We start from the raw sequence: 27,102 nt of genomic DNA, 5'->3' as shown, positions 1-27,102 counted from the left end.
AAACCGGAGTGAAGCTTGTCGGTTAGCATTTAGCGTGTGATCGAATTTCCTACAATACTCACATACACGCAGCTAAACGGTTTTAGAACGAACGAATGTCTAGCGGCGGTGCCTGGTGAAACCTGTTCCCGGTGTCGAAGATATCCTATCGGGCGAAGTGCTTCGAGCAAAATTTCGACGTTAATAGTGTGTCGCTAGACACGGTACAGTGCGGTGACAGTGAGCAATACTACCGACAGGCTAGATCACCGTCAAAAGTGTCCATAGTGGTGAAGAAAGAAATTATGAGCATTGAAGTTTAGCTTGGAAGAATCGATCGTGAATAGTGATCGTGTGTGACGCAGTGACGCCTCTTGTCAAGCAGTACAAACTTCGGTGAGGAGCAGAGTGCTCCTCTAGAAGCACACACAGCAAACACATCATGTTGACGGTACGAATCAGCGCCAAACGCTCGACGCGATATCCCGCGTGCAGTTTGCTGCTGCGAGCGTGCGTCTGTCTGCTGGTACTGCTCGGGCCGGTAGCACACAGCCCCGTCGAGGGTCAGTATCTCCGGTCACCGTGTCCGAACGTGTTTTCGTACCGGCTCGATCCGGGCTCTAATCAGGTGTTTGGCTACGTTCAGCTGCAGGGACTACGCATCGGTCAGCTAGTTAAGCTGAACGTTGATCTGTCGATCGGTATCGCCGTACCGCAGGTAAGTCACACCGTTAACGAACAACCCAAAAACCAGAAATCCCCAAATACCCTCAAAACCAGTCGTTTAGGATCGTTTCGCAAAATATGCGACCGAATTCGTCACAAGAACTGGTAGACGGAATATATCGGTTCAGGGTCGTTTTCGTGACGTTGTTTCTGTAAGGTGATATTTAAATTTTTCAGTTTTGGACTACTGATATCGAGGGGCGTTGGTAGGCCTGTGTTCAATTTTCTGACTAGTAAATGTTGGCAGAAATTTTCGAAATTTTTTGAACAAAATTAGGTTATTCTTAGCAAAGAATCTACACTAAAGCATAAAGCACTTCGGCTATCGTTGGTTAGAATATGGCTACGGATCACAAGCGCTTCATTAATTCAACAGTACAAATGAGAAGATTAGGCACTGTGTAGTTTTCAAATCCGGATACTTCTTTCACGCTCAGTTTTGAAAACGGAATGCTGTAGAAACCGGTTCCAGTTTCAAAAAAAGTTTTAAATTTCTATGTATTTTTCCCTGTTTATTTTTAATGTTTTGGACCGAACCTGCACGGTCACCTCACCCAGGGAAAACTAAATATAGATTTTCGCAGAGATGACTCTTGACATTTTCAAACCGGCCTCAAAACTTTATACTGCTCCCACACACAGTATTTGTCAGTTACCAAGAATCTTCAACCTCGTCCATGGATTGTTAAAATATGTCTCTAGTTTGTGGCGAGAAATTCCTCCCAATAAAAAATATGTCCGCGGGTGAAAGCTATGTACGCGTTTGCTTGTTTGATGGGGCACAACATGGTGTTGTGTAGAAAATTCCAGCCCGTCATTCCAATCCTGGCCCGTGTGTTGTATACACTATCAATCATGACTAGCCCTATGTCGGCGGCTGGACGTTTGTAGATAAGCTGGGATTCCCTTCAGGTCTCAGTGCTCGCGCCGCAACGGTATTCGAATTGAAGTCTGTTGAGTGTTGCGATGACATCCTCCTGCCTTAGCACGCGGTAAAACCAAAAAACGTACGGTTTTACGCAGTTTTTACCACTCTTTTGTTTTATGCCCTCCCTGAACAGAAAGGAGGGAAAAACCTGTTTCAATGGTTAGCAAAAGCTTTTTTGATATGACGATGTTCTTCATGTGCTGTCTTCAACCACGTACTAATGACTGCATCAGTGGATTTTATACGGTGGAGGGATACGTTTATTTGCCGTCAAACATGGAAGCGAACCTTTGTCCCATACGCTTAACACATTGTTTTCGTTACAGAACAACGTCGGATCGATCACATTAGTGAAATCGAGGGAGCAAACGTTCCGCGACATCTACAACAACCAACCGGCACAGTATCGCGTTAATTTCCCTTTTAAAAATGTTATCCCAACGGTGCTGGCTATTAGCGTGAACGGTCAAACGATCTGTACCGGTCAGAAAGCAACCGGCCAGGTAGTGACCACCATCAACCTGGAGCACTCACTATTCACGCAGATGCAACCGCTGGCGAATGGTGGTGGAGCTAGCAACAACAACGTCAACACCGTCAACAATGTTAACATCCTACAGTACCAACCGCCCCAGACTCCGGCACCACAAATTCCCATCTATCGGCCGGTGCAGACTCCTGCACCGCAAATCGTAACACAAAGACCTCAGCCGGTAGTAACGCAGCCAGTAGTTAGACCTCAGACGGTAATAACGCAACGACCGCAACCGGTGCAACCTGCACGTCCATCGGTTGATTACAGTACAGAGGAAGAGGACATGTAAGTTTAAGAGATGACAGGGGACAAAAAAAATCATTTTGACTCAATTTTTTTATTCGACTTTCTTTTCCCCGCAGATGCGGCAAACCGGCCCAAGTCTTTAACCGTCTCTCGATCAATGGAATTCGCACACCCAAAGGACAGTTCCCGTGGGCGTCACCGATTTTCGATACCGTCGGCACCAAACCCAAGTACATCTGCGGCAGTACCATCATTACCAACAGGCACCTGGTAACGGCTGCCCATTGCATGTACGATACCTACGGTGCAGAACGCAATCCAAACTCACTATCGACCGTACCGGGCATGTACAACATCGATGACTTCTTCGATGCCGATCTGCAGGAACGTAACGTAGTGAGAATCGTTATACACCCCGAGTACTACTTTGAGGACAGCGGGTTGGCCGACTCGGATATTGCCGTGATGAAGGTCGATCAACCGATCGCCTACACCAATCTAGTACGGCCCATCTGTCTGTGGAAAGAAATTGACAACCTGGAACAGATCGTTGGCGTTAAAGGGTACGTGTCCGGCTGGGGTGTAACCGAGAGTGGTGAGGCAAAGTATCCGAGCTACGTAACGGCTACGGTTGTCGATCGCCGGTCGTGCTCGCGTAACCTGGAAAAGGTTATCGCCGGTTCGTCGCGTCTGTTCTGCGCCGATGGACACGGATCGGTTCCGTGCACTGGTGATTCTGGTAGCGGGCTCGTCATCAAGCGCGGCGCCAAATTCTACCTGCGAGGGGTTGTGTCAGTCGGACAGTTTGATCCGAATACGCTAACGTGCGCGCGTGACAAATACGTAGTTTACACGGATGTAGCGCCACTGCGCTACTGGCTGCGGAAAGTGATTACAGGAACGTAAGGCGTTCGGTGACCCTAGTGTAGCCTGCTGTTTGGCAAGTAATTCTGTGACTCTCCTGATGATACGTACACGCGGCCGATTGTCAAGTCCACCCGATACTGAATTGATCTGCCCCCATAGATCCAATGGTCTATTGCTGGATCTTGGTAGAGAGTAAAAGCAAGATGACTCATGCCCACAGGCCGGCTCCCGCAAGCTACTTGAAAGGTTACCCTAGGCTAGTGGGCAACCGAATTCTAGTGTAATGATAAACGCATAAGCTAAGCGTTTGTTCCACGACAATGAAAGTCAACAAAAGAAACAAAATAAATGATACATTGCGTAGTGCGTAGATCGTAGATTGTATTTATTTAGCAATCTAAGTGCAACCTCAGTTTATGTGTCTGATATGGTTCTGGAACCGTTATTGGAATCGGAACAAAGTAACAACAAGAAAATGCTGAATAAATTGAGAACCATCTACAATTTTAATTAACATTTAACATTTAATTTAAGATTTAACAAATTACAAACGATAATTAGTGTTTTACCTGTGAGCAATGGTTCTATGTCGAGACTGTATGTTAACCAATCAATAATCGGACATGTGTACCGGTCTGAAGAAATAATTGGAAGTAGATCAAACGCGTTCGTGAAATATCGATATTCTTTCGTTTCTTCTGTACGATCGCTACGTATTCCTCAGTCTCAGTGTGTGGGGAACTCAGGGGCATCTCATCTATTAATTAGCACATACACTTCCTTACCTTTTTAGTATCAGGGTGCAAATAGATGTTATGTCCAAAAACTGTCAAAGCCGTTTAGATGAATTTAGTAGAAATAAAAACAATAAACACGGATTTTCGACACATTAACCAACGCAGGGTGGTCTTTACACGACAGGACAGGAGTTCAAATCCCATTCGGACTATCAAACTACGTAGCATCAATAAGTTAAGTCAGCCATTCGATTGCCGGATTGATGTACTGAGTCTTTCAGCCATGAAGATCTATATACACCAAAACCGGAAACTTATTGGATTTTATCATGTTCAAGCAACTCTACTTAAAATACTCTGTGCAACTTTGCTCAAAAACATTTAGCTTAAATTTAGCGCTAACTAATTGCAGTTCGATGGTAATCGAGCTAGTGCTGGCTAGTGAATTGCTACGAATTTTCTGAAATCGATTCCTGAATCGTATACGGTTCTAGAGTCGGAATCAGCCTCGAAATCCAAGTCAGTTCTGGAATTGGAATCAGTTTCGAAATAGGAATCTGTTCTAAGAATCCAAATCGGTTCTAGAATTAAATTCTTTTTTGAAATTAGAAACGTCACAATCAAACAAAAACAAAATCACAATCAATTAACAAGAATGCCTGCTTGAACACTTTAGGGGTTCTTATTTTTTGGTTCATATATTATTGACCCGCAAGACTGACTGACTAAAGATCCCATGTAAAAACGACTGATCATAAAAAGCACGTAAAAAGCACGCACGCTCTCGCCGAAGGGAGTTTTCCACCTGTTTCATAGGGCTTCTAACAAACGTCGCTCCCACCAACTGACTGAATAGCGGAAAAGCTAAAGCTCTTGGCGTGCCGGATTGTCATACAAAACTACCCTCTCAGAGCTTTGTGGCTAAGAGCCCGGGATACGTGCAACTTTCTCTATCTCTCTCTCTCTCTCTCTCTCTCTCTCTCTCTCTCTCTCTCTCTCTCTCTCTCTCTCTCTCTCCCTCCCGAATTTACATAAAAAATGCGGGAATTTTTAAGCGGCAATTAAAACCTGTTAAAACCTGTTCTGGTGTCGAAGAAACATATCCTACCAGGTGGAGTTCATCTGCAGAGCTTCAGTGTCAACAGTTTGTGGATAGACACGTATCCTGTAGGTCAGAACACCGTCAAGAGTTTGCATTTGTGTATTAAGGATCTATGAGAGTTGAAGTTTAAGCTGCAAAAGTCGTACATTGCATCCCGGAGTTACTTATCCCGGAACGAGGCACTTCTTCTCAGACGTACACTCTACCATCATGTGGACGGTACTAATAAGGGCAAAAGGTTTGATGCTGCTAGGAACTTGTGTCTGTCTGCTATTGCTTCTGGGTCCGGTAGCACAAAACCGTGTTGAGGGAGCCGACCTGTGGTCACCATGTCCGGACGTTTATGCGCACCACTTCGATTCAGACTCCAAGCAGTGGGTTGGATGGGTTTATCTGAGAGGTGTTCGCTATGGTCAGAAAGTTAGGTTGAAAGTTGATCTTGCGATCGGTGGCATTACAGTGAAGGTAAGTTGTTTTATTTGTGTTTAGAACGATACTTTATTCCACTTCCATTACCTTAAACAATATTTATTGCTGCATCGTTATCATTACAGGACACCGATGGAACGATAAAGCTGGTGAAAACCGGAGAGGAATTATTAAGTGACATAAAAAATAATCTACCGGTAGTATATCGAATTGATATTGCGTTAAAGAGTGTTATTCCAATCGTTACGTCTATAAAATTTAACGATCAAACGGTCTGTGCCAGTGAGTACCAACTGGTCGACAATAAAATAAGGCTGAGTCATAGCTTTACAGCTTTGATGCCACCGGTGCTGAGTTACTATAGCAGCAATGGCAACGTCAATTCGCAGCCGATACAGACTCAAGGACCAGGCATTTCATATGGGCAAACACCAATGCCAGTGGTGTCGACGGCCTATGTGACAGTCAAACCTCAGACGGTTGTGCAAACTGCACGTCCTTCAGAATACTTCAGTTATCTAAACTACAGTTCATCGCAAGAGCTAACAACGCAAAGACCTCAAACGGTGACCTCAACATTGCCACCAGTGCAATCTACACGTACATCAATGACCCTCAGTTCAATGGAAGAGGGCATGTAAGTTGAAGCAAACAAATATTATTCCTGTTCAATCTATTAATTCGATTTTTTAATATTATTTTTTGAAGTGGATGTGGAAGACCAGCTCAAGTTCTAAACCATCTTTCGATCAACGGAACTCGAACACGCAAGGGACAGTTCCCGTGGGCGTCACCGATCTTTGATATCAGTGGATCCATACCGAGGTACATCTGCGGCAGTACCATCATTACCAAAATGCATCTGGTAACGGCTGCTCATTGCATGTACGTGCAGCGCGGTGAAGAACGTGCCCCAAAAGACATATTGACCGTACCGGGCATGTACAACATCGATAACTTCTTCGATGAGGATCTACAGGAACGTATTGTGGTGAGAATCGTGATACACGACGAATACTTCTTTGAGGAGACGGAACTAACCGATTCGGACATAGCCGTGATGAAGGTCGATCAGCCAATTGTCTACAACGATCTAGTACGGCCGATCTGTCTGTGGAGCGAAAGTAACAACTTGGAGCAGATTGTCGGCTTGGAAGGATATGTGTCCGGTTGGGGTATTACCGAGAGTGGTGAGGCAAAGTATCCGAGCTATGTTACGGCTACGATTGTAGACAAACGTGCATGCGCGAACAACCTGGAAAAGCTTTTTGTTGGTTCGTCGCGTCTGTTCTGTGGGGACGGACACGGATCGGTACCGTGCAATGGCGATTCTGGTAGTGGGTTCGTCATCAAACGAGGCCCAAAATACTTCCTTCGTGGGGTTGTATCTATTGGGCAGTTTGATCCGAATACTTTGACCTGCGCGCGTGACAAATACGTACTATATACGGATGTGGCACCACTCCGCTACTGGCTGTCGAAAGTTGTTAAAGGAACGTAAGGAAATCGTGTAGCCCGGTGTAGCCTGTGAAAGCAGTTCTGTGACTATCCTGATACGAACACACGGCCTGTGACCGAGTCGACCTGATACTAAAATGATCCGCGCCACCTAGAGGAAAGTTCAGACGAGAGCCAAAATGCGTACACAGCCGTCATCAGTAGGCTGCGGCCGTATTGTGGTCCGAATATTTCTGCATACTTTTTTTTTTTTGGTTGCTTACTGCGCGTACTTAAAACTATTATCCTTGCAGACGCTTTTCCTGTACAAACGATTGAGGAGAAAACAATAATATTATTTACACGCATTCTGAAAACCGACCATTTTACGATGTCGCAAACGATTCTCAGCACGGAAAAATTCACAGCACGCAGCCAAAAAATATACGTACGCCGCCTAAAATTAACGTACGCTGACGAACTTATCCGAACCGAAACCTGATTGTGACCAACATACGACCGTCTACCGCCGATGGCTGTCGAAAGCCTACCGACGATTTTCAGGCTACACTAATTTGTTGACCGCACCGAACCTGATAAGATATTGTTACCACCATACGGCTACCACCGATGGCAGCCGGAAGCTTACCGACGAAGGCTACGTACGTATTTTTAGGCTAGACGCGATGAGCGAAATCCCAGACGATTTCAGAGCAAAAAATCAGCACGCAGCCAAGAAATGTTGGGTACATATAAATAAAAATGTGCCGAACGGGCACTTAAGATCATCACTTACGTGGCCAGTGGGTACATGTCTGAAAATATATTGTGGTAACCATACGGCCGCAGCCTATCGACGATAGATTGCGTACGTACTTTTTAGGCTGCATAATATATTTTGAGGCTGCATACTGTGATGTGTTTAATAAAATCGGATAGATTTTGTTCATGTTTATTAAAAATATTAACTTTTCTAACGCATTTTCTGTACAGCCGATTAAGAGAAAAACAACACTGTTTACGCGTATGGTGAATTGGGTTTTTCACGATTGAAACCAGAAAACCATTGTCATTGGAAGATATCTCAGACGATTTGAATATTTTTAAAATCCCAGTACGCAGCCAAAATATACGCACTAAAACTAAAACACTTCTTGACAATACGGCACTGGACCGTCATATTCAATTGTAAATAAAAACTAAAACACTTCTTCAGGGTTTTAATCATTATGCAATCAAATAACTAACTTTTTAGTTACGTTGTGCCCAGTAGAATAGAAAATCGGTTATAAAAGCTGTCTTAATCTACTGTCCGTCACTGTATATGCATTTTAATTGAGCCAACATAAAAAACCACAGCTCGAGATAACAAAAAATCCATCCCACAGAACAGTTTCCAGGCAGGTGTTTGAAGTAAACCGAAGCCTTGACAACCCACGACAATCCTTAAGCCGAGCACCAAGGCAAAAAGCTCCAAACGTCCAAATCTGGCCAATAAAGCACCCAAGATTGTGGAAAGCAGGAAGTTTATAACGATCAGACGCACAACACGAGCACGTATATCACGACGGCAGTTCTTCCCATTCAGTCACAGGTGACTCACGGAAAGATCAGTTAAGAAAGGAAAAAACTTGTTCTCTGCTAGTGTTTAGGCTGAAAACAGGTTGATCGAACTCACCAATTATGCAGACCACAAACACATGCATGCACACATACACACAGCAAGGCAGCAAGCTCCATATAAGTACATTATCACTGTGACTACAAAAAAAACCTTTATTCAATCTGAATTAAATCGCCCACCGAACATGCACGGTGATGTACTATGATCTAAACACTTCGTTCGTAATTCCCTTAGTGGCAGTGGCCAAAGCGCTTACGTCAGTTGGTCACGAACGAGGGTAGCTGCAGTTCGTCATCTTGCAGGGGCGTTGCACCGCCCGGCGAGATGACCTGCTTGCGGTAAGTGATCTCCTCCCGGATGTACTTCACCGAGGTACTGTTGTCCTGCGGATTGTTCGTTTCCTCCTTACGCTCGATCGTGCGCTGATACTCATGCTGCACGGCCGGTGTTTCGCCGTTAAGCTTCTGGGTGGTATCAGAGCCTTCTCTCACCTTCGGTATCGATAAGCCCGTTGCAGGTACCGGCACCGAGGATGCTTTCGTTGCCGTAGTAGACACGGGAGGACTCAGCTGAAGGTTCAGATTCGCTGGCACTATCTTGGTACGATCACACTTATCCTTGCACGAGTCGGACCGCAGGAAGTGTCGAAGCGTCACGGCACTTACGAACGAACCACGGTCTGCTGGGCCAGTGCAGAGTTCCCGCTCGTTAAAGACAATTTTTGTTATTTTGGGAAGTGGTTCCTGGATCGGGAAGTTGACTCGATAGGTTACGCCGCGCCCTTTACCGAACTGTTCCAGTATCTGGGTACTGTCTTCGATGGCTTCAATCGAACCGACGTACTTCTGCAATTTTCGTAGAGAGTGCATTAGTTGCGAAAGGTGGATATTGATCTCCACCCGCCTTGCTACTTACCGAATGCAGCTCACCTGCGATCGAAAGATGCAACTCCAGCTTACCGATCTTGTCCACTTGCTGATCACGCGTATCAACGATACCATAAATTTGCTGCTTGATGGTGTCCGTAGCGTACTGGAAGACTTTGGGGCATGGTGACACAGCGTTACCTAGCGATGCACCGAACCCGCCTCTGGACAGTTCCAACAACACCACAGACACTAGAACTGCCATTAACCGAATCATTGTTACTTAATGTCTTCGTGCACCTATCCGCGATCACTCAATAACACGAATATTTCGAACGTTTCGACTAAAGTGGAACAAAAATTGCGACAAAAATCAGACTGCCGTCGACGCACTTCGTACGCTGCGGCGAGTTGGAACGCGAATAATAATCCCGGGCGCACCGGCGCATGCTTAAATGTGAGACGTTCAAGCGCGGGTGGTTCGTTCGTCGGCGGCGATCGAGCATGTTCGGTGACGGTGCGCGATCTCAGCGATCGTGCATCTTGCCGGTTGCGAGGAAGTTATTCGCGTGTCCCAAACTTCCCCCTGCAAAAACCCCTTCTTCCCACCGCTTATCGTCCAACAGTTGAAACAGTTCTATTATACATCTCTTTTTTGCGTACGATTTGCATTGATAATGATCCTCAAGCGGAGGGGGCTTATAGAGGATCTCTCTTGGATCGATTTATTTCGCGGGTCATTTTGATAGTCCTTGAGTGTTCGTTTTTTTCTCTTTTTTTTTCACTACGGCATCGCGTATAGTGTCGATTTCCCATGCTAAAACCTCATTCTAGCAGCAAACGGACTGCCTGGTTTAAGCTGGTCGCGATCTTAAAGAAAGGTGTGTCAGAAGCATTTTGTGCGAATTAAGCGCGTGTACACACTGCGGCACAGTGCTCTACACTCGATGGTGCGTGATGAAACCTAAGATGATCGGCACCCCACGGATCGTGACAGAACATCACCGTTTTATTGTGGATCGCTCGAATACGGTACTATTCTTATTTGGTGTAGGTGAGTGAAGAAAACGGTCTCGAAAACCTAGACATGTTACGGATTAGTAATCTTTTGAAAATCTTAAACTAAATGTCCTTCGATTTTACTCGCCTTTAGGTATGTTATGAGCAGATATAAAAATTTGCAGAAAACCGTGGAATAAAGACCTTCTTGAGCATGATCTAGAAAGTATCTAAACTGTCTTTTAACAACTTTAAATTATGAGTTCAAGGGTTTAGATGCATATAGTGGAACTTTTGAATCAGTCAGCGATTTTTTTTTATTTCAAATGAATATTACATTATTGCATGTTTCGTGTGGAATATTATATTCATTTTAGGGAAAACATATAATTTGATTAAGACCAAAAAAAAGACATCTTCACCAAGATCTCTCCTGTTTCCCCAACTGAATGCTTAAAGTTTCGCTACAGCCTGCAATTTGTACTTCTTTTTCTTTTTCTCTTCTCTAAAGGGAAACGGCCCGCATTGAATTTGAACGTCAGTCCCGCCGTGTCTGTGCCTTGTCATTGAAACATTCCCCTAATTGATTGTCCTATTCTTTTACATGGATTAAAACCTTGTATAAGAAGCTGGAAAGGCAGTTACACGCATCAGGACACGGTCTGATCTGGGATTCGATGCTCGGTTCATGCCGTCGAGCGAATGGAACTTTATGAATAAATATAAAAATTCCGCTCCGGAGGCCAAGCCGTAGCGGCACTGCTCTTTAAAAGGTAGAACCAGGGTTCAAATCCCATCCGGACCGTACCCCCATTGTGATCTGATAATCCAATTACGTGATATAAACAAGTCTAGTACGCCACTCGATGGACCACATGATCTAGATGCCAATCCGTTAAGCCGTTTGCTCATTGCTTGATTGCTTAAACTAAAATATTAAATTAAATTAAAACAAACGAAACATATTGCAAAGCATCCAAAACTATCCCAAAGGTCTAGTAAAACAATTCATCCCTACTCTAGGGGAAGATTCTACAACCGTTCAAGAAATTTGATCGCTGGCGCCAACGTTTAATGCAAAGCGTTTAGCATTATAGTCTCTAAATGGCGTCGGAGATCAAATTGACTACATCGTAAAACTGTGGATGGAATTGTAGTTTTTACGACTTATTAATGTTTAACCCTTCGCCACGGGCGGGTGAAGAAGAGCGTACGACCATGCCCGCAGGTGTACGAAATGCTTCACCTTTCTTCCGAAATCGGTTTGTCGTGCAGCATCCATTCCCAGCGATGGACGAAAGAATGCCACCCATATAGTGTGTGTGTTTGCCGGCAAACCGTGTGGTGAAGCGTGTTACGAGCAAATTATTCGGCAAATTCTTCATATATCATACTAGCTGCCGGCTTAGCGTCTACCAGTAGCTTCTGTTTGGCTGGCGGAATCTGCTTGTGCAGCCTTTTGTGAAGCGGCTTTCGGCGATCTCACTTTAGATGGGATGGGAAATTGGGTGTCTCTTAAACACACACGCACAAGAAATGGCCGACCGATACGAACCGTGCAACACGGGAAGCCGCTTACTTTACACGGTGCACACATTAGCGGGTTGTCCAGTAATCCCTGTCAAATCTGGCGCATTCACGACGCACATCCGCATCCCGACGCGACGGATCGTTGTCGGCGCCAGTTCTGGACCAGCCTTCGTTAGCACGTTTAGCGACGGCCATTAATTTGTCAAACGCCCGAATGTCCATCGGCTGCTACCGGCTGCTTGTTAATGCAGCCCGTCTGGTTTGGCGGACCCGTGCGACACATGACACCTCGAAACATCCGCCAGACGTGCGACGCGAATCTGGATTCGCTCGTTGATCACACACTGTTGACCGTTTGAATAATTTTGTGATTTTATCGATTTGCTAATAACATATAAAATTACTAACGACCATCTCTCGCATGCTCTTGTCTTCCATGTAGCCACTCCGTATCCGTTTCCCGCTTGGTTCTTTCTATACATTGTTTCATCTTATTAGGTAACATCGAGGCGCCAGCATTTAGTGTCTGCCTAACATGATACACTTGCCACAGCGGGCCTATGGTGATTAAACTGTGGAGGAGAGCTGGGCTTCTGGCGAATCCTGAGTTTGTTCTTTTGTTCCTATCGACAACCTTATTAACGTGTGTGGATTTATGCACCAATATTCGTATTTACTTTTCGTACAATTGGACTACTGAAAACTTCGGGGACCATCTTCTACAAGTCAATCCAGATCCTGGCGTACGCTTGTGACATAGACACCAATGATTTAAGGCTCTCCTGTGTAGCGGAAGATTATATGAGGATCGAGCAGGCGGGATGGATTTTTACGTTTTGTTATATTTATTTGGGCAAAAACCAAATTGAATTGGCACCACCACCAACGAAACTGCTAACATATCCCGACTATCGTTCAGCGAATTGGACTAGCCAAGGCTCCGGTAGGTTAGCCATGTCATTAAAATCACACTGGACGACCCAGCCCATAGAGTCTTTTTAGGTCGTTAACATGGACAGAGGAGACGTGGTAGGCCCATTGACAGATGACGACGCTGGTTCGCGAGCGGTTAAGAGCATTTCTGCACCAGGCCAAGATCGTGAAGCGGTTGTAGCTCCTGATAACGTAGACTACTTAATCTTCACCTAACTTTTTCCAATTCCAAATGCAAATACATCGGATGTCTCACATCACAGAATCAAATTTACGCAGGTTGGACCAAATTAAAATGTCGGATGTCACTATACTGATAAAGATAAGGAGAGAATGAAAAAACATTGTTACACTTTTAAAATTCATTTTATTCGCAATCAAATCTATAGTATTTTCTCCATCTTCGACTAAATGCCTAAAACCTACCAAACTTACAGAAAACATTTACATTCGCAATTACATACCCAAATATGCTGCTGATGCAGCTGCTTCAAATGGAATCCATTGATGGTGAGATTTTGTAAGAGTTTTGCATCAAAATATTTAAATCTTTACAAACGAATGTCCTCCTCATTTGATAGTCATATTGCTCTCATTGCTGCTGCTAATAGATCCGACCGGCCTTCAATCGTTTACACCGGGTATAATAATAACACATTTCATTTGCAAATCATTTGCATCACTTCGCACTCGTTCCGTTGCACGATGGCTCAATTTCCCTGATTTGGCGCTTTCTCGCAATCACAATCATTTCTCCCTGCACGGTATCTAAGACCCAAGCTCCCACTTAATAATGTGCGGTTCTATGCACAGCCGTTGCTGCATGATCGATTGCATCACGTACTCGGTGGTGCAAATTTGACACACCGCGTGTTTGGTTTTCTGTATGAACGGTTGAATAATGATGCGATCCTCGGGACAGCTAACAATAACATAGCTGCCCGGTTTTTCCGCGTTCGCCTCCCGTATCCGTTTGATTGTGCGTGGATTTTTTTCCACCACACCGCCACCCAGCTCGATCATCTGCCGCACGTCTTTGCAAGCCGGTTTCACCTGCGGCGTCACGAAGAACACTTTGCCCTCGAACAGTTTGGTACGGCCGGGCGCTTCCAGTACCTGGTGTAGATCGCATTTGAACTGGTCGTTCAGTTCCGCCACATCCAGGCGATAGTTGTCGAGTGGTAAAAATTGTCCAGCAACCGCACTGTCCGAGACCCATTTGCTGCTGACCAGATGGCGTACCGTTGCTAGGGCTAGAATTAGTTTCACTGTGCGGGCGACCCGTGTCATCACGAGATGGGTTGCTTCCGTCGGGCTGTTGGTCACTTTGCCACCGAGTGTTCTGCTTTAGCCGCGTGTGGAAAGAACAAGCAAGAAAGGTAACCGATTAACATTCGAAAAGCAGAATAAGAAAGCAAACGTGAGAATAAAGAAAGGCTGCGGAACGACAGACTTACGTTACGGCGCGCGTTAGTCCCTCGCTGTTGTCGACCTGCGAAAACAGTACATGCGGTATGGCGTCGGCAGCTGGTTGCCGCTGGCAAACGATCTCCAAAGGAATAGACTCCATCGGGGGAAGGGTGCGCTGTTTCTTGGTGCCAGTCACGGGTGGTGGTAGCTCGCTTAGCGTTCGTTTCACACGTTCATGCGATTCCTGAGTTAGATTTATTGGTGATTTCCACGCAGCTGTTTGAAATGTTTCGAACAAATTTTTAGCATCAATCCTGAACATCATTTCAGATTTTCATACGTCAGAACGGTGAATTATGTGTGGTAATTTCTTCATTTAAGTTCTTTTGGTATCGAATTTTGCTGACAGTCGGGTTGACACGAAAACAAATTCAACGATTTTCAGTGTGTTCAATATTTTCTAATACTCGATAATATCTCTTTTCTGCATAGATGTCATACTCACGGAATTTGCAGAAGCAAAGGAATAATTAAACTGAGTGTTAGCCAAGTAGAATTGACAGAGTCTTGAAGAGGACTGGAAAGCTTGAGACAAACCGAATAAGGAGCCGGGTATAAAGTGTGCCAGATCCAAGGATCTCTACCCTTCAAGAAAACCCAAATAATTGTCTTAATAAGCAATATGTCTCAAAAATACAGGAGCATAAATTCACGAAGCATCACCTTTAGCTAAAACATCTTTTGATTTCCGGTTAAAAGCTCGAATGAGAGACACCCATCTACACACCCCACACACACCCAACTGCAATACCCAACAAACGTAAAAAGTTCCAGAAATTAAGTTTCACCAGTAACATTGAGACCAAGCATGAGAGCATCAATCCAAACGAAACATTTAAGTCATAGAATAAATGACCTTTGCTTACAACCTAGTTGAAACCGAGCTGTGATTGTGAAAAATATCTTATTGACGGAACTTTATTTTAAGATGAATTTCTGTCCAATAAAAGTTCCAACTCAAAACAAATTAAGTTAAATCATTCATCCTGGTTAAATATTGGTACATTTTGTTAAGAAGAAAAGTAAGCTAAAACATTACTCACTCATTAGATGTATCACCAGGTTGTAGTCGACGCGGAAATGGCAGCTGAGCGTAAACTGTTGATACTTGGGCGCCTCACACTGTTGCATCGCGTTCAGATTACCGAGCAGAATATCGCTCAACCACACCGTGTTGACCGCCGGTATGTTCCACTCTTTCGCGAACTTGTACTTCTGATTTTCGATCTGCCTGCAGATCAGCACGGTGTTAGATTTGGAGAAGTACGGTGTCATCCGCGCGCCAGACTCTTCGATCATCTGCTTGATGCGCACGCGTTCTTCGCCCTCGAATCCGGTTATGGACATGTTGTGCTTGGTGGCTGGCTTTTGATTGCCAAAGATGGCTGGCGTTGGAAGGTGCAGTGCCTGCCAGGGCGGAAGTAACTGTCGTTTTAAAACGATATCATTCAACCAGTACGATGTGATGCATCGTTTTGCATCGCGAATGGCCTGCATTACTACGCCATGGCGCTGCGTACGGCAGAGCACGTGCGTCACCTTTGGTCCATAGTACGATTCGATTTCGCCACCATGCTTCTTGATGATCATCTTCCACTCGCAAATTTCGTCCGCGCTGTGCAGTTCGTCGTACTCGATGATGTGGAAGGTGCAGCCAAGCAGAAACAATTCCGGATGCAGCTTGAGATTAGGATTGTGACCATAGTACTGTGGCCGTGGCAGTGGTGTTGGTCGTCCGGGACTAAATTGGGCCGGGCCTCCTTTTTGCATCATCACACCCGGACCACCACCGGCACCGGGCGGTATCGGGATGATACCGGGACCGCCGCCCGCTGTCTGAACAACTACAGGGGCACCGGTAGGACCCACCACCATAGGACCGCCCGCCACCGGCATCCCACTATTGGTTATGTTACCGAGCGTACGACGAACGACCTGCTGTTGGACGTGCTGTTGCGGGACGTGCTGTTGCTGGACGTGCTGTTGTTGAACTTGCTGCTGTTGTTGTTGCTGCTGCTGCTGTTGCTGCTGCTGCTGCTGATGGACCTGTTGCTGCTGAAGTGCCATCAATTCCTGCGGAGAACGTCCCATCGTCTGCTGCTGAAGGGCGGCATTATGCTGAGCCGTCATCAACCGTAACGTGCCGGCAGCGGAAGGTTCTCCGCCTGTACCACCACCCTGTCCAACACCCCCATCAACCATCGTGCTAGCAGCACCGGCAGGTGCCGTTCCTCCATTGCCCAATCGGCTAGACAGCATGTTAGCAAGTGCAGTTTTCGTTTTGTTCTGCATCTGTTGCTGGGCCTGTAGTGAGCCTGCAGCATCGATTGGAGTTTGTGAGGCGACCACCGACTGTGTTGGCCCTGCTGTTTGCGGCCCAACAAGTGTCTGCTGCTGCACCACCATCGTATTTCCATCCGCCCCAACCACCACTTCCGGCGCAAATCCTCCCGCCGTCGTGCGGGGTGACATCATTTGGCCCTGCAGCGGTGAGGATCCAGCTGCTTGCTGTGCAGCTGCTGCTGCTTGTTGCTGATTTTTCTGAACCTGTTCTCGCTGCAGCTGCATCTGGAGTAGACGGTGTTGCTGCAGTCGTTGCTGCTGTTGCTGGGCGGGAGTTGCATTCGGATCGATCGGATAGGACGCTCCAATGCCTGGTCCACCGGGTCCAACTGTTTGTTGCGTGATTGGACTTAGTCCCGGTGTTCCGGGTTGACGCACAACAACTTGACGAGCATTTTGAAGTTGCTGTTGCTGTTGTTGCTGAATTTGCTGCTGCTGTTGATGATGCAACCAGCGAACTTGCTGCTGCTGGTTTAAACCTGGTGGCATCGGACTGCGAATGACGATCTGCTGGCGAGCACCTGGATGGCCACCAGGATGTACCGGTCGGCCCTGGAATGCAGCTTGTTGACGTTGCATTAAACTGTGCTTAGCTTGCAGACGATTGATGTACTCCTGCTGACCGGCTGGATCCAATTTCATCAGCTCTTCCCTTGCCTGAGGGTCTAGCTGGATCAGCTGTCGTTGCATTTGCGGTCGAAGAGTGGTGCGTATGAACTGCTGCTGACCGGGTGCTAATCCTTGTGGGGATTGTACTATCGTCTGCTGTACGATAGTTGCACCGGCGGGAATCATGGCAGATCCTTGCTGTTGTTGTTGCTGTTGCTGCTGCTGCTGCTGCTGCTGAACCGGAGACTGTTGCATTTGTGCTTGAGGTGATTGAGTCTGAAATGCTGACCCGCCAGGTGTCTGCTGTTGCAAGGGACTTTGCGGTGTCCACTGTGGCTGAGGAGTACCTGGTGGTTGGGTTGGTGTCTGCGGTTGTTGCTGCATCATTTCGTTTCCACCAAGACCGGTCTGAAGCATCTGCTGCTCTCCAGCACTTCCAACAACCATCATTTGCTGCTGTTGCGGTTGTTGCTGCTGTTGCTGACCTCCATTAGATGCTATTATTTGTTGCTGCATGATCGGTTGCTGCATACCGCCTGTTTGAAGCTGCTGTTGTTGTACCAGCTGTGGTGTACCGTTTGGCCCAATAGTTTGTTGTATTATTTGCTGCTGCGGCTGTTGTTGCTGCAACTGATTCGGAACAACCGTTTGTTGTATGATTTGCTGTTGATTTATAATCAACTGTTGCTGCTGGGGCTGTTGCACCATGGCACCTTGTTGTATGATCGTATTGGGTTGCTGCTGTGGCTGCTGCTGTTGCTGCTGCGGCTGCTGCTGTTGGACAACTATTGTCTGCGGTTGTCCACCCGGAGTAGTTTGGATGATTTGCTGTTGCATTGGTGGCTGTTGTTGCTGTTGAGATTGCTGCACTTGCATCATGGGAGCAACTTGCTGCTGCTGCTGCTGGAGCTGTGGTCTCTGTTGCAGCATCACGGATTGGCCAACGTTTCCTCCATCTTGTGACGTCACAATGCTTCGTTGCTGCATCATCTGTTGTTGTTGTTGTTGCTGCTGCTGCAGCGGCTGCTGCTGAGGATTGGACGTCATCGGACCGGCACTGCTAACGATAATCTGTTGCTGTTTTTGTTGCTGCTGCTGCTGCTGTATCTGCTGCATGTACTGCAGACGTTGCTGAGGATTCATCTGTTGCATTCCAGCGCCAGATATGATTTGCTGCTGGTTAGTCGATTGGTTTATGATAACGATATTTTGTCCACCGGGCTGGGCAGATCCAGGTGGACCCTGGAAAACTTGCTGTTGTACAATTCTCTGCACAACCTGCGGTTGTCCCGCTTTCATTTGTTGCTGTTGCATCTGTTGTAATTGATGTTGCTGCTGCTGCTGTTGTGATTGTTGTTGCATCGATTGTATTTGCACCTGCTGTGATTGTTGTTGTATCTGCTGCTGTTGTGGGATAGTTTGACCTTGATGCTGATCTTGCGGCTGCTGCTCCAAAACCAACTGTTTGGTGACGGTTTGATAATTTCCTCCCATTGGCTGATGAATGATCGTTTGCTGTATAAACTTCGGTTGTCCACCTTGTTGTACACTGCTTCCGGCCTGCCCACCGCTATTTCCCATCAACGTCATCTGTCCTGGTCCAGCAGACTGGGACGAGGTAGTGCCCAGGTTGTTCTGCTGGAATTGAATTTGCTGTTGCGGTCCCTGCGGACGCTGGACTTGTATAATTTGCTGCTGAAGTGGTTGCGATTGAGAGACCTGCATCGTTTGCTGTCCCTGTTGCAGTTGCTGCTGTTGGCCGGGTTGTAGCTGAGTTTGATTGATCGTAATCTGTCGTACGATCTGCTTCTGCTGCCCATCCGGACCGGTCTGGGTAGTGGTGACTGTGGCCTGACTGAATTGCGGCTGCTGCATTTGATTTTGACCAATTTGGGCTTGCTGTAGCTGTTGCATTTGCTGCTGTTGTTGCTGATTTGGACCACTCTTATACAATACTTGTATGTTTTGCTTCCCGACCTGGGATTGTTGCGAATTATTCTGGATAGGGGTTTGTATAATCTGCTGAATAATCGTACCTCCCGCTGTCGTTGCCGTTTGAAAATTCATATTCGTTTGCTGCGGCGTTTGAAGGTTCTGCTGCGGTTGTTGTAATGATTGTTGTAAAATGTTAGTATTTGTGGTGTTAATTGAAACTTGTTGTTGTTGTTGTTGTTGTTGTTGCTGCTGCTGTTGTTGTTGTTGTAACTGTTGCTGTTGTAATTGTTGTTGCTGTTGTAGTTGTTGCTGATGCTGTTGTTGCATTTGCTGTTGTTGCTGTAGCTGTTGTAACTGCTGCTGCTGTTGCTGTTGCTGATGCTGTTGTTGTTGTTGTTGTTGTTGTTGCTGTTGTTGTTGCTGTTGTTGTTGCTGCTGCTGCTGCTGTAAAGCTTTCTGCAACTGTTGCTGCTGTTGCTGCTGTTGCATGTTGGCGCTTTGTGGCCCAGGTCCACGCACTCTTGGCGATTGTTGTTGCAAATGTTGCTGCTGTTGCAATTGTTGCTGCTGTTGTTGACCCTGAGCCCTGACAAACCTTGGAGGTGTCGATTGAAGATGGTTCACATTGGCACCACCTGGCGTCTGTTTCGTTGTAGGAGAACCCTGTTTGGCACCGCCCTCTGTACCTGTGGGACGCCCTTTAGGATCATCCTTTTTCCCATTTGTAGGAACTTCCGTTTTAGCGAGTCCTTCCTCAAAATCAAATCCTAAAATGTTGTTGAGAGCTTGCTTTTCTGGCGTCGCTTTTGCACCACCACCCACAGGAGCTTGCTTGAAGTACACCTGCTCTCGCAACAGTCTCGGATGGTAAATGGCCACCGGTTTGAGGCTGCTCGATTTCAAACAATCACCCACCCAGTCCGGCGTTACGATCTGCACACCCGTACCACAGGAAAGAGCTTTCGTGTAAGCTGGTCCACGGGCACTACCGCACACAAGGTGCGTAGTGGTACGATCCAGTCGAGTGCTGAACGTGCCTCCGTGAAATGTTAGCACGGCGTATAGCTTACGTAGATCGCGTAGATCTACTTGCGTCACGGAAAACCGAAGGCCACAAAATATTCCCGACTTTAACGGAAAGTAAGCCTTCGTCGAGGCAAGCCGACCTAGTCGCGCCGATGCCACTACCCATGCCTCAGTTACCGAGGGAATGTCGTACAGTTCGCCGGCTTCGGTAATATCATTTTCGTCGTAGTTTTCTCCACACACCACATGTGTGCTGAAGTCCATAAATTTTGACAGCGACACGCCTCCATCTTCGAGTAGTTTACTTATCTGAAATAGAGCAGGAAAGATTGTAGAACTTTTAAAAAGGGATGAACGCAGCCGGTTGTCATAGCTCCTACCTTCGGATCTAGTGATCCCGTAATGAAGCACTTTACGCTTTTGAACAAATCATCCTTTATTTGGAGACCCTCCAAATTGAACGCAACGGATGCAGATTCGGGATTCATTTTTTAACCCGTAAGTATGCCGTTTGAATACTTTTCCCATTCACACACAACGCTCACAAAGCAGTAGTTGAATTTGTGTGAAAATCCTCTCGCTGACATTTGTTATTGCAAGGAGCACCACCGGACACCGGATTTTCCTTCACCAAATTTCCACCGCCGAAGAAGCTTTTGTTTGTATTTGCTGTGTGGCAGACAGCAGAACAGTCAAAGGAGGGAGGGAAATGCTTCTCCCACCACCCTCAAACCTTCAGCATCTTATCCATGTCGACTGCATGCAAAACAACACCACCGAAATGCACTCGCGGAAAACAGGCGGGCCCCTAATTTCTATTCATTGTAGTGCACTGCCAATGGTTTGTTGGTTCTATTGCTACACGGATAGGGATAAAAGCACCCGTTTGGGTGAAATTGTACGGTGAAATCAACACCGAAACTTATCACTTTACGACGCGCTTGATCTTGTTCTTTTTGGCTTTGAAAAAATTCATGACATTTTTGGCAGCGGAGCATTTGACAACATGACTGCGCACTGCTCAAGGTGATTGGAGAAGAGATGTGCTCACACAAGCACTTTTGTTTTGTTTATGCTTTTTCAAATATTGCAGGAAATTGAATTTGCTTCTATATGTTAAAATACTGTATAACTATCACATATTTTGAAACAACAACAACACATGGACCGTAGTAGATTTTTCTAATAGAACCGCCTTTTTCCGTTTGCAAAAAAGTGTTTACCTCGCATTCAGACGACGATTGTATAGACCTTATTTCCAGATGTAAACAATCGTGATCCTATTGTAAATTTACGTAACTTCACACGGTGCTGTCAAAATCTTCTCGCAAGGCAGAAGGCGACTTGTGAAAAGTTTTGCAATAGTTTGCAAATAGAGAAATTGTCTGGATTTCCTCAAACCGCAACGAAAACAGCGATGTCCGCCGTAAAAATCTTTTCCCTGGCCAAACAGAGTAAGTAGCGGGTGTACTGCTCCGTGTGGATCATATGTATTTATTGTTTTCCTTCCATCGGTGCATACTTTGCAGGCAGCCGATTGATTCGTCCGTCATCAATTTCGGCCGCTTCTAGGTGCTACAGTTCTCAGCCAAAACCAGCTGCGATTAAACCGGAAGAATACTATTACGTGAACAACAAGGAGAAAAGTATGGATATGAACGATATTACCGACCGTGCGGCACAAACGATCTTCTGGACGGAATTGTTCCGTGGTGCTGCCGTTACGCTGGCCCACATATTCAAGGAACCGGCAACCATCAATTATCCGTTTGAGAAGGGACCACTCAGCCCACGGTTCCGCGGAGAACATGCGCTGCGTCGCTATCCGAGTGGCGAAGAACGTTGCATCGCGTGCAAACTGTGTGAGGCCATCTGTCCGGCACAGGCAATCACGATCGAGGCGGAGGAACGTGCCGATGGTAGCCGACGTACGACTCGCTACGATATCGACATGACCAAGTGCATATACTGTGGCTTCTGTCAGGAGGCTTGCCCGGTCGATGCCATTGTCGAGGGACCGAACTTTGAATTCTCGACCGAAACCCACGAGGAGCTGCTGTACAACAAGGAAAAGCTGTTGACCAATGGCGACAAATGGGAGTCGGAAATCGCCACAAACATTAACGCCGATTACTTGTATCGCTAAAAAAACGATGCATAATATTTTTTGGGCAGTCCAGTCCCGTGGATAGCAAATATGTATGATAAAAATTAATTAAAACACTGAAAAATAAAGCTTCACAGCTTCAAGAACTTTGGCTTCAATTGATAGAAAGAAACACGTCATAGAGAACTTACAGAGAACTTTATTATATTTAATGGAATATTAATGTGGGACCAAAAATGCAAATACACAACAAAACAGTCATGGCCGGGTCCTGTTCAGCAACGCAACAGCGCACTATCTTACTGTCCCGGTCCGGACAGCGATTTGTCCATGAACTTCTTCTTCGCGAAGCATAGCCACCATTTGTTCGGCTTACCGTCCTCACCCGAAAATACTCGCTCGCAAACACGAATGCCAATCTCCTGTCGCAACTGCTGCAAATACTGTCTCATCAGTTCGGCTTCGGCGGGCGAGCTAGGCCTTGCGTAAACGGCATTCAGGGGAAAGCCCGCTTCGCCCGGAATGTCAAAGCGCGAAATGGCCAGCGTGTACATTTCCTGCAGTCCTTGGTTTTTGTTCGAACATCGTTGCAACTTCTTCAGGCACTCCGTCACGTACAGGGTGATGTAAATCAACACCCGGTCCACCTCCGATTTGATCTCGTACGTGCGAAAGAACACATTGGCTTTGAAGTAGTACAGCGTTTCATCGATAATGTCCTGCTCCAGGCTAGTGTTCACTGGTGCAGGTCCACGGGCCTGCGTCCGGATGGGCAGAATGGCCATGTTGCCCACGGATTGGGAGTAATCCTTTATTTGAGAATGGTATGCCTGTAATACGTGAACGTAGAAAACGTATCGAAATTGTTATCTATTTTGGTTTTTCATACTATCAACGACACACCCCGACGCGTTTCTCACACAGGATGACTAATGCCACCCAGTAGGGCACTCCACGGAAGTCCTATACACATTACATCGTTGCTAGATGTTGGTTACCAGAATGTGAAACTTACCGGCATCGCTAGAGTAGTGTTTTGTACAAATTTCCCAATGTTTTCGATAATTATTATTAACTAAAAATTGTCTACAACACAACAGACTATCGGGAAGTTGATTGCCTTTTTTCTGCAGTTGTTGTGACAATCCAACACACAACTGTACGAAAGAACGGGTACTGCAATGAAGCGATTTTTGACAATTCACAACTTGACACAAGCTCTTCGTAGAAAACCGTGTTGCCAACAAAGAACACATTGCAAAAAATATGTTATTTTTTAATTAATGACTTATGAAGAACCATCCGTGAAATAGGCATACGCATCACTACTTATCACTGTAGAAGGAATTTTCCATGTTGAGAACCTTTCAAAATATTTAAGGACTGAATTTTCATATGGACAGCTTCATCGTGCTTGAAAGTAGAGACTCTTCTTTCGTTGCAGAATATCAAGGACATAAGGATGCCTAGTACTTTCCTCATTGTCCATCCACACAAACGTGGCCAAATATCGTGCTGAAGACACCAACAAAGATGTATCTGAGTACTAGGCCTGTAAATGTTCTTCACAGTCTCGGCATTGTTCATCGCGACAATTGTTTTAAGCGGAGATGTTTCCTCAGGCTAGAATATGACCGTTTGGTTGTTAACCCTCATCACCAAAAACCAATAGGATCAGTTTCCAACTTCACCTGCAACCCTCCCTACCAAACCAAGCTCCAGGCATGTGCTGTCGAGTGTGGCAACCTATAGCTGTTGCCAATTCATAATACATCTTGCCAATCCGTTTCGAGGTGTTCTAACCCCTCCGAGGGACACGTATTCTACCGTTCGCAATTACATTATGCAATCCCGCACGCATTTTGCACTCGCTGCTTACCCAACAGCAAAGCTGCATCGCATCATTCCTTTACGAAGTGGCCGCACGATAACGTAAAGCATCTAGCATAGTCCCAAGAGTTCAAAGCGCATCGGAAATGGCGCGAGCCTGTACCAATGGTGAAGGTCAATAACAACGCATTGGCACCACCACGTCACACAACACGTGCACGCGCGTTAAAACATATGCGCCCGAGGAACGCATCATCAAAATCGCGTCTCTACGCGAGTGCCACTGCGTGTGTGTGTGTGTGTGTGTGGATGCGCGGTTTATGACTCAGAACGGCAGCAGCATACAAGATCACCGCAGGCAGAGAATTTAATGCAAATGAATGGCGTGATGCGATGTACATTTGTTGTCGGTCGATTTCGCTCTTTCTGTGCGTGGCGCGGTTTCGTTCGCTCGCCCGTTTCTCATTCGATCAACAAACAACAGCCGATTTCGACGTACACTGCTAGCTGTCTCGTTTTACGGTATCGTTGGGGGCAACCGGCATATTTTGCCTTTCTTTCGCGCTACCATGGGTTGCTGTGTGCAAAAAATATACTAACAACATCAACATATCCAATATGCTCTAGCTTTAGCATGACTTTCCTCGCATTGGCGGATGGTGCATGCTGGGGAAAATCTAGCATCTAATACACTCTATTGCGTTAATATGAGCGCATAATGCGTTGAGTACATTTCCTATGGCGACGTTTGATAGTAATGTTTAAAAAAAGCAAAACAGCTTCGATGTAAACAATTTGAGTGCAATAAAGAATGACTCCATGAATGTCTTCTGATCGTGAAACAATTCTGCTTTACACGTGACTCAAACCCTTGCACGCCGCTAAACGTGCAAAACAGCACGATGACGTCCGGCTGCTTTGACTTTCAACCAGTGAATAATTCACCATCCCGGCAGAATATTGCAGCAGAATATTTTTTCAGCACTTCGATCGATGCGTTATCAAGAAATGTTTTCACTTGTCAGACGCGTGATTCCCATACATTTAACAATAAATCAAAAAAGCGCCAATCGCACAATCTTCGTATCGGGAAAGGCAAAAGATAAAGCACACCTGTGATGATGGGTAATCGCGTAATATAAAGCCAGTTGGTTGATAAAAGCAGCACAACGTACGAAAAAACGAAAACTCTTATCTCGCGGGTATGCTTTTATTTTTGGGAGCTAGCGCAAGAGACTGTGAAGCCGCACAATTCTCTTTTTCCAGTGTGTTTGTTTTTAAATTTAAGCGTGAGAATGTTTTGTTTTGGTTGGTGGTGGGAATTAAGGGGAATAAGGCTTAACAGTTCTTGAACACGTGTTTGATGGTGAACTTTTTGCGTCTAGGACTCCGTTATCTCTCACCCACCGATAGATGAATCGCTTTAAGCTGATGACAAAGCGATAGCGATTTTGCATTAAGCTTGTTATGTTACAGGCAAAGGAAAAATAAGGAAAAATTACACAAGCAAGATATCGACGGATTAAAATCTCCAATCGCTAATCGTGCTAATCGCGCTCGCCCTGTCGGTTACCTTAATTCAAATTGATTAGAATGAGATTCCTCGCTCGCTCTCGAGAGCTCAATTGAAGGATTTGTCATTGGAACGATGCAACGTGATCGAGGACAGCAATAGCAATGTACATAGCTCGACAACACTCGTTGCCTTTCCTACTGCAGAATAGCAGATAATAAAAAAACATATTTTCATGATGCTAAAGTCCATCATTGTGAGACAGTAACGCGATCCAGAAATCAAGCAATAAAAACCCACTTCAGTACGGTTGGTTCGTACAATTTCAAATTCGTTCGTTTGCGAATATCGTCATCACGATACCAATACTCTTCCCTCAAACACGCGCGTGGCTGTCGCTCGGGTTACGTTGGTGTGTGCGTGTGAGTCCGCGCGCGATCGCAGCAACCAACGGGCGATGGTATCGTACGATTTCGCACATTTTCCCCTTCGAAAAACCGGTACATTATTTCCGTTCAACTCTTTTCAGTGCGTGGTCGTGAAAAGTCTCGTGCAGTGGTGTGCAGCTGGGACGTGAGCTTCCTTTCTTGGTGCGCTGCATTTCTCCGCAGTGCTTTAGAAAGGTCGGACGGGTTTTTGTGCTGTGTTGGATTGCGTGCGTGCGGGTTGGTGATAATATTGGCCAAATTTTGATAAGCGTAACAAGGTGAGTATAGTTAGGGTGTGAGCGATTCTAAAAAACACCAACATAGGGGTGGTGGGTGTAGTAGGTGCAGATTGTGCTCCGGGGTGAAAGCGCAATTCTTGAAGTTGGTCCCGCTGGTGAAAATCATCCTAGCCTGATAAGAACCCTCGCTTGGTGTCGTGGTCAAGAGGATTTGCTTAATCCTAAGGGGAAAGGAAGTGCGGTGAACTGGGGTGTATTGGGGGAGAGCGCAGTAGAGAAAGAGGATGCCGGTAAAAAAACGGCCTGCTTTTCGCCTTCACTTTCTCACTTCGCACGTTGTTGCTAACGTTCTTTATCTCGCTCTCGCTTGCACGCACACCGACACTGACGGCGTATGTATGGTGCGCAGCGTGCTTTCCTGATTGAAGGAGACTCCTAGGACTTCTTGCTGATAGCGTAGGGATCAACCGCTGTGAAACTTCCCATCCAAGACTCTCCTCCTCCCCTTACGGCCCTTTCGCTTCCCTCCAGTGCCCCCCCCCCCCCCTCCTTTACTAGAACGGGGAACCGTTGTCGGATGACGTGATGGGATGGTCGAACACACACACAAACACACTGGCAATTCTTTTTTGTGGCGCTTGCACACTCAACACAAGCATGATGC

At 46.1% G+C, this 27,102-nt stretch overlaps 8 protein-coding genes across 9 annotated transcripts in view; 3 read left to right on the top strand and 5 right to left on the bottom strand.

The window, feature by feature from the left end:
- Positions 1 to 24,017, bottom strand: part of LOC126557054 (nuclear pore complex protein Nup107) — a 408,812-nt gene extending 384,795 nt beyond the window's left edge. Inside the window, exon 1 of the mRNA XM_050212698.1 lies at positions 23,998 to 24,017. Coding sequence (XP_050068655.1) covers positions 23,998 to 24,015 — 18 coding nt within the window. The 5' untranslated portion in view covers positions 24,016 to 24,017. The remainder of the gene's footprint in view (positions 1 to 23,997) is intronic.
- LOC126557240 (nicastrin) overlaps positions 1 to 27,102 on the top strand; it is a 380,964-nt gene that overhangs the window by 121,956 nt on the left and 231,906 nt on the right. The window lies entirely within an intron of this gene.
- The window catches only part of LOC126556571 (eIF-2-alpha kinase activator GCN1), a 112,211-nt gene that overhangs the window by 42,644 nt on the left and 42,465 nt on the right, over positions 1 to 27,102 (bottom strand). The window lies entirely within an intron of this gene.
- Positions 421 to 7,050, top strand: LOC126556538 (serine protease gd-like). The gene is made up of 4 exons (XM_050211799.1): positions 421 to 697; positions 1,960 to 2,453; positions 2,531 to 3,292; positions 6,258 to 7,050. Exons 1-4 carry the CDS (start codon positions 422 to 424, stop codon positions 7,048 to 7,050), a joined length of 2,325 nt encoding a protein of 774 aa, XP_050067756.1. The 5' UTR covers position 421.
- Positions 8,862 to 9,753, bottom strand: LOC126558776 (serine protease gd-like). The gene is made up of 2 exons (XM_050214840.1): positions 9,526 to 9,753; positions 8,862 to 9,455 (listed from the first exon to the last, which is right to left on the bottom strand). Exons 1-2 carry the CDS (start codon positions 9,751 to 9,753, stop codon positions 8,868 to 8,870), a joined length of 816 nt encoding a protein of 271 aa, XP_050070797.1. The 3' UTR covers positions 8,862 to 8,867.
- On the bottom strand, positions 13,707 to 20,809 carry LOC126556616 (PAX-interacting protein 1). The gene is made up of 4 exons (XM_050211965.1): positions 20,702 to 20,809; positions 15,452 to 20,630; positions 14,396 to 14,624; positions 13,707 to 14,283 (listed from the first exon to the last, which is right to left on the bottom strand). Exons 1-4 carry the CDS (start codon positions 20,807 to 20,809, stop codon positions 13,707 to 13,709), a joined length of 6,093 nt encoding a protein of 2,030 aa, XP_050067922.1.
- Positions 21,616 to 22,568, top strand: LOC126559031 (NADH-ubiquinone oxidoreductase subunit 8). The gene is made up of 2 exons (XM_050215133.1): positions 21,616 to 21,775; positions 21,851 to 22,568. Exons 1-2 carry the CDS (start codon positions 21,739 to 21,741, stop codon positions 22,465 to 22,467), a joined length of 654 nt encoding a protein of 217 aa, XP_050071090.1. The 5' UTR covers positions 21,616 to 21,738; the 3' UTR covers positions 22,468 to 22,568.
- LOC126559281 (actin-related protein 2/3 complex subunit 3-like) lies at positions 22,727 to 23,259 on the bottom strand. Its single transcript, XM_050215412.1, has one exon. It carries the CDS (start codon positions 23,211 to 23,213, stop codon positions 22,728 to 22,730), a length of 486 nt encoding a protein of 161 aa, XP_050071369.1. The 5' UTR covers positions 23,214 to 23,259; the 3' UTR covers position 22,727.

Source organism: Anopheles maculipalpis, chromosome 2RL (assembly GCF_943734695.1).
Source record: "Anopheles maculipalpis chromosome 2RL, idAnoMacuDA_375_x, whole genome shotgun sequence".
Lineage (NCBI taxonomy): Eukaryota > Metazoa > Arthropoda > Insecta > Diptera > Culicidae > Anopheles > Anopheles maculipalpis.
This window is presented reverse-complemented; position numbering and strand designations above follow the sequence as displayed.

Bases quoted from the DNA above. Each gene is read 5' to 3' on its own strand.
- LOC126556538 (XM_050211799.1), top strand. From the start codon at position 422: ATGTTGACGGTACGAATCAGCGCCAAACGCTCGACGCGATATCCCGCG. The intron at 698-1,959 runs GTAAGTCACACC...TTTTCGTTACAG, and splicing joins TCGGTATCGCCGTACCGCAG to AACAACGTCGGATCGATCAC. The intron at 3,293-6,257 runs GCTGCGGAAAGT...TATTTTTTGAAG, and splicing joins GTAGCGCCACTGCGCTACTG to TGGATGTGGAAGACCAGCTC.
- LOC126558776 (XM_050214840.1), bottom strand. From the start codon at position 9,753: ATGATTCGGTTAATGGCAGTTCTAGTGTCTGTGGTGTTGTTGGAACTG. The intron at 9,456-9,525 runs GTAAGTAGCAAG...CGAAAATTGCAG, and splicing joins TCGCAGGTGAGCTGCATTCG to AAGTACGTCGGTTCGATTGA.
- LOC126556616 (XM_050211965.1), bottom strand. From the start codon at position 20,809: ATGAATCCCGAATCTGCATCCGTTGCGTTCAATTTGGAGGGTCTCCAA. The intron at 20,631-20,701 runs GTAGGAGCTATG...GCTCTATTTCAG, and splicing joins CGGGATCACTAGATCCGAAG to ATAAGTAAACTACTCGAAGA. The intron at 14,284-14,395 runs GTAAGTCTGTCG...ACGCGGCTAAAG, and splicing joins GGACTAACGCGCGCCGTAAC to CAGAACACTCGGTGGCAAAG.
- LOC126559031 (XM_050215133.1), top strand. From the start codon at position 21,739: ATGTCCGCCGTAAAAATCTTTTCCCTGGCCAAACAGA. The intron at 21,776-21,850 runs GTAAGTAGCGGG...CATACTTTGCAG, and splicing joins CTTTTCCCTGGCCAAACAGA to GCAGCCGATTGATTCGTCCG.
- LOC126559281 (XM_050215412.1), bottom strand. From the start codon at position 23,213: ATGGCCATTCTGCCCATCCGGACGCAGGCCCGTGGACCTGCACCAGTG.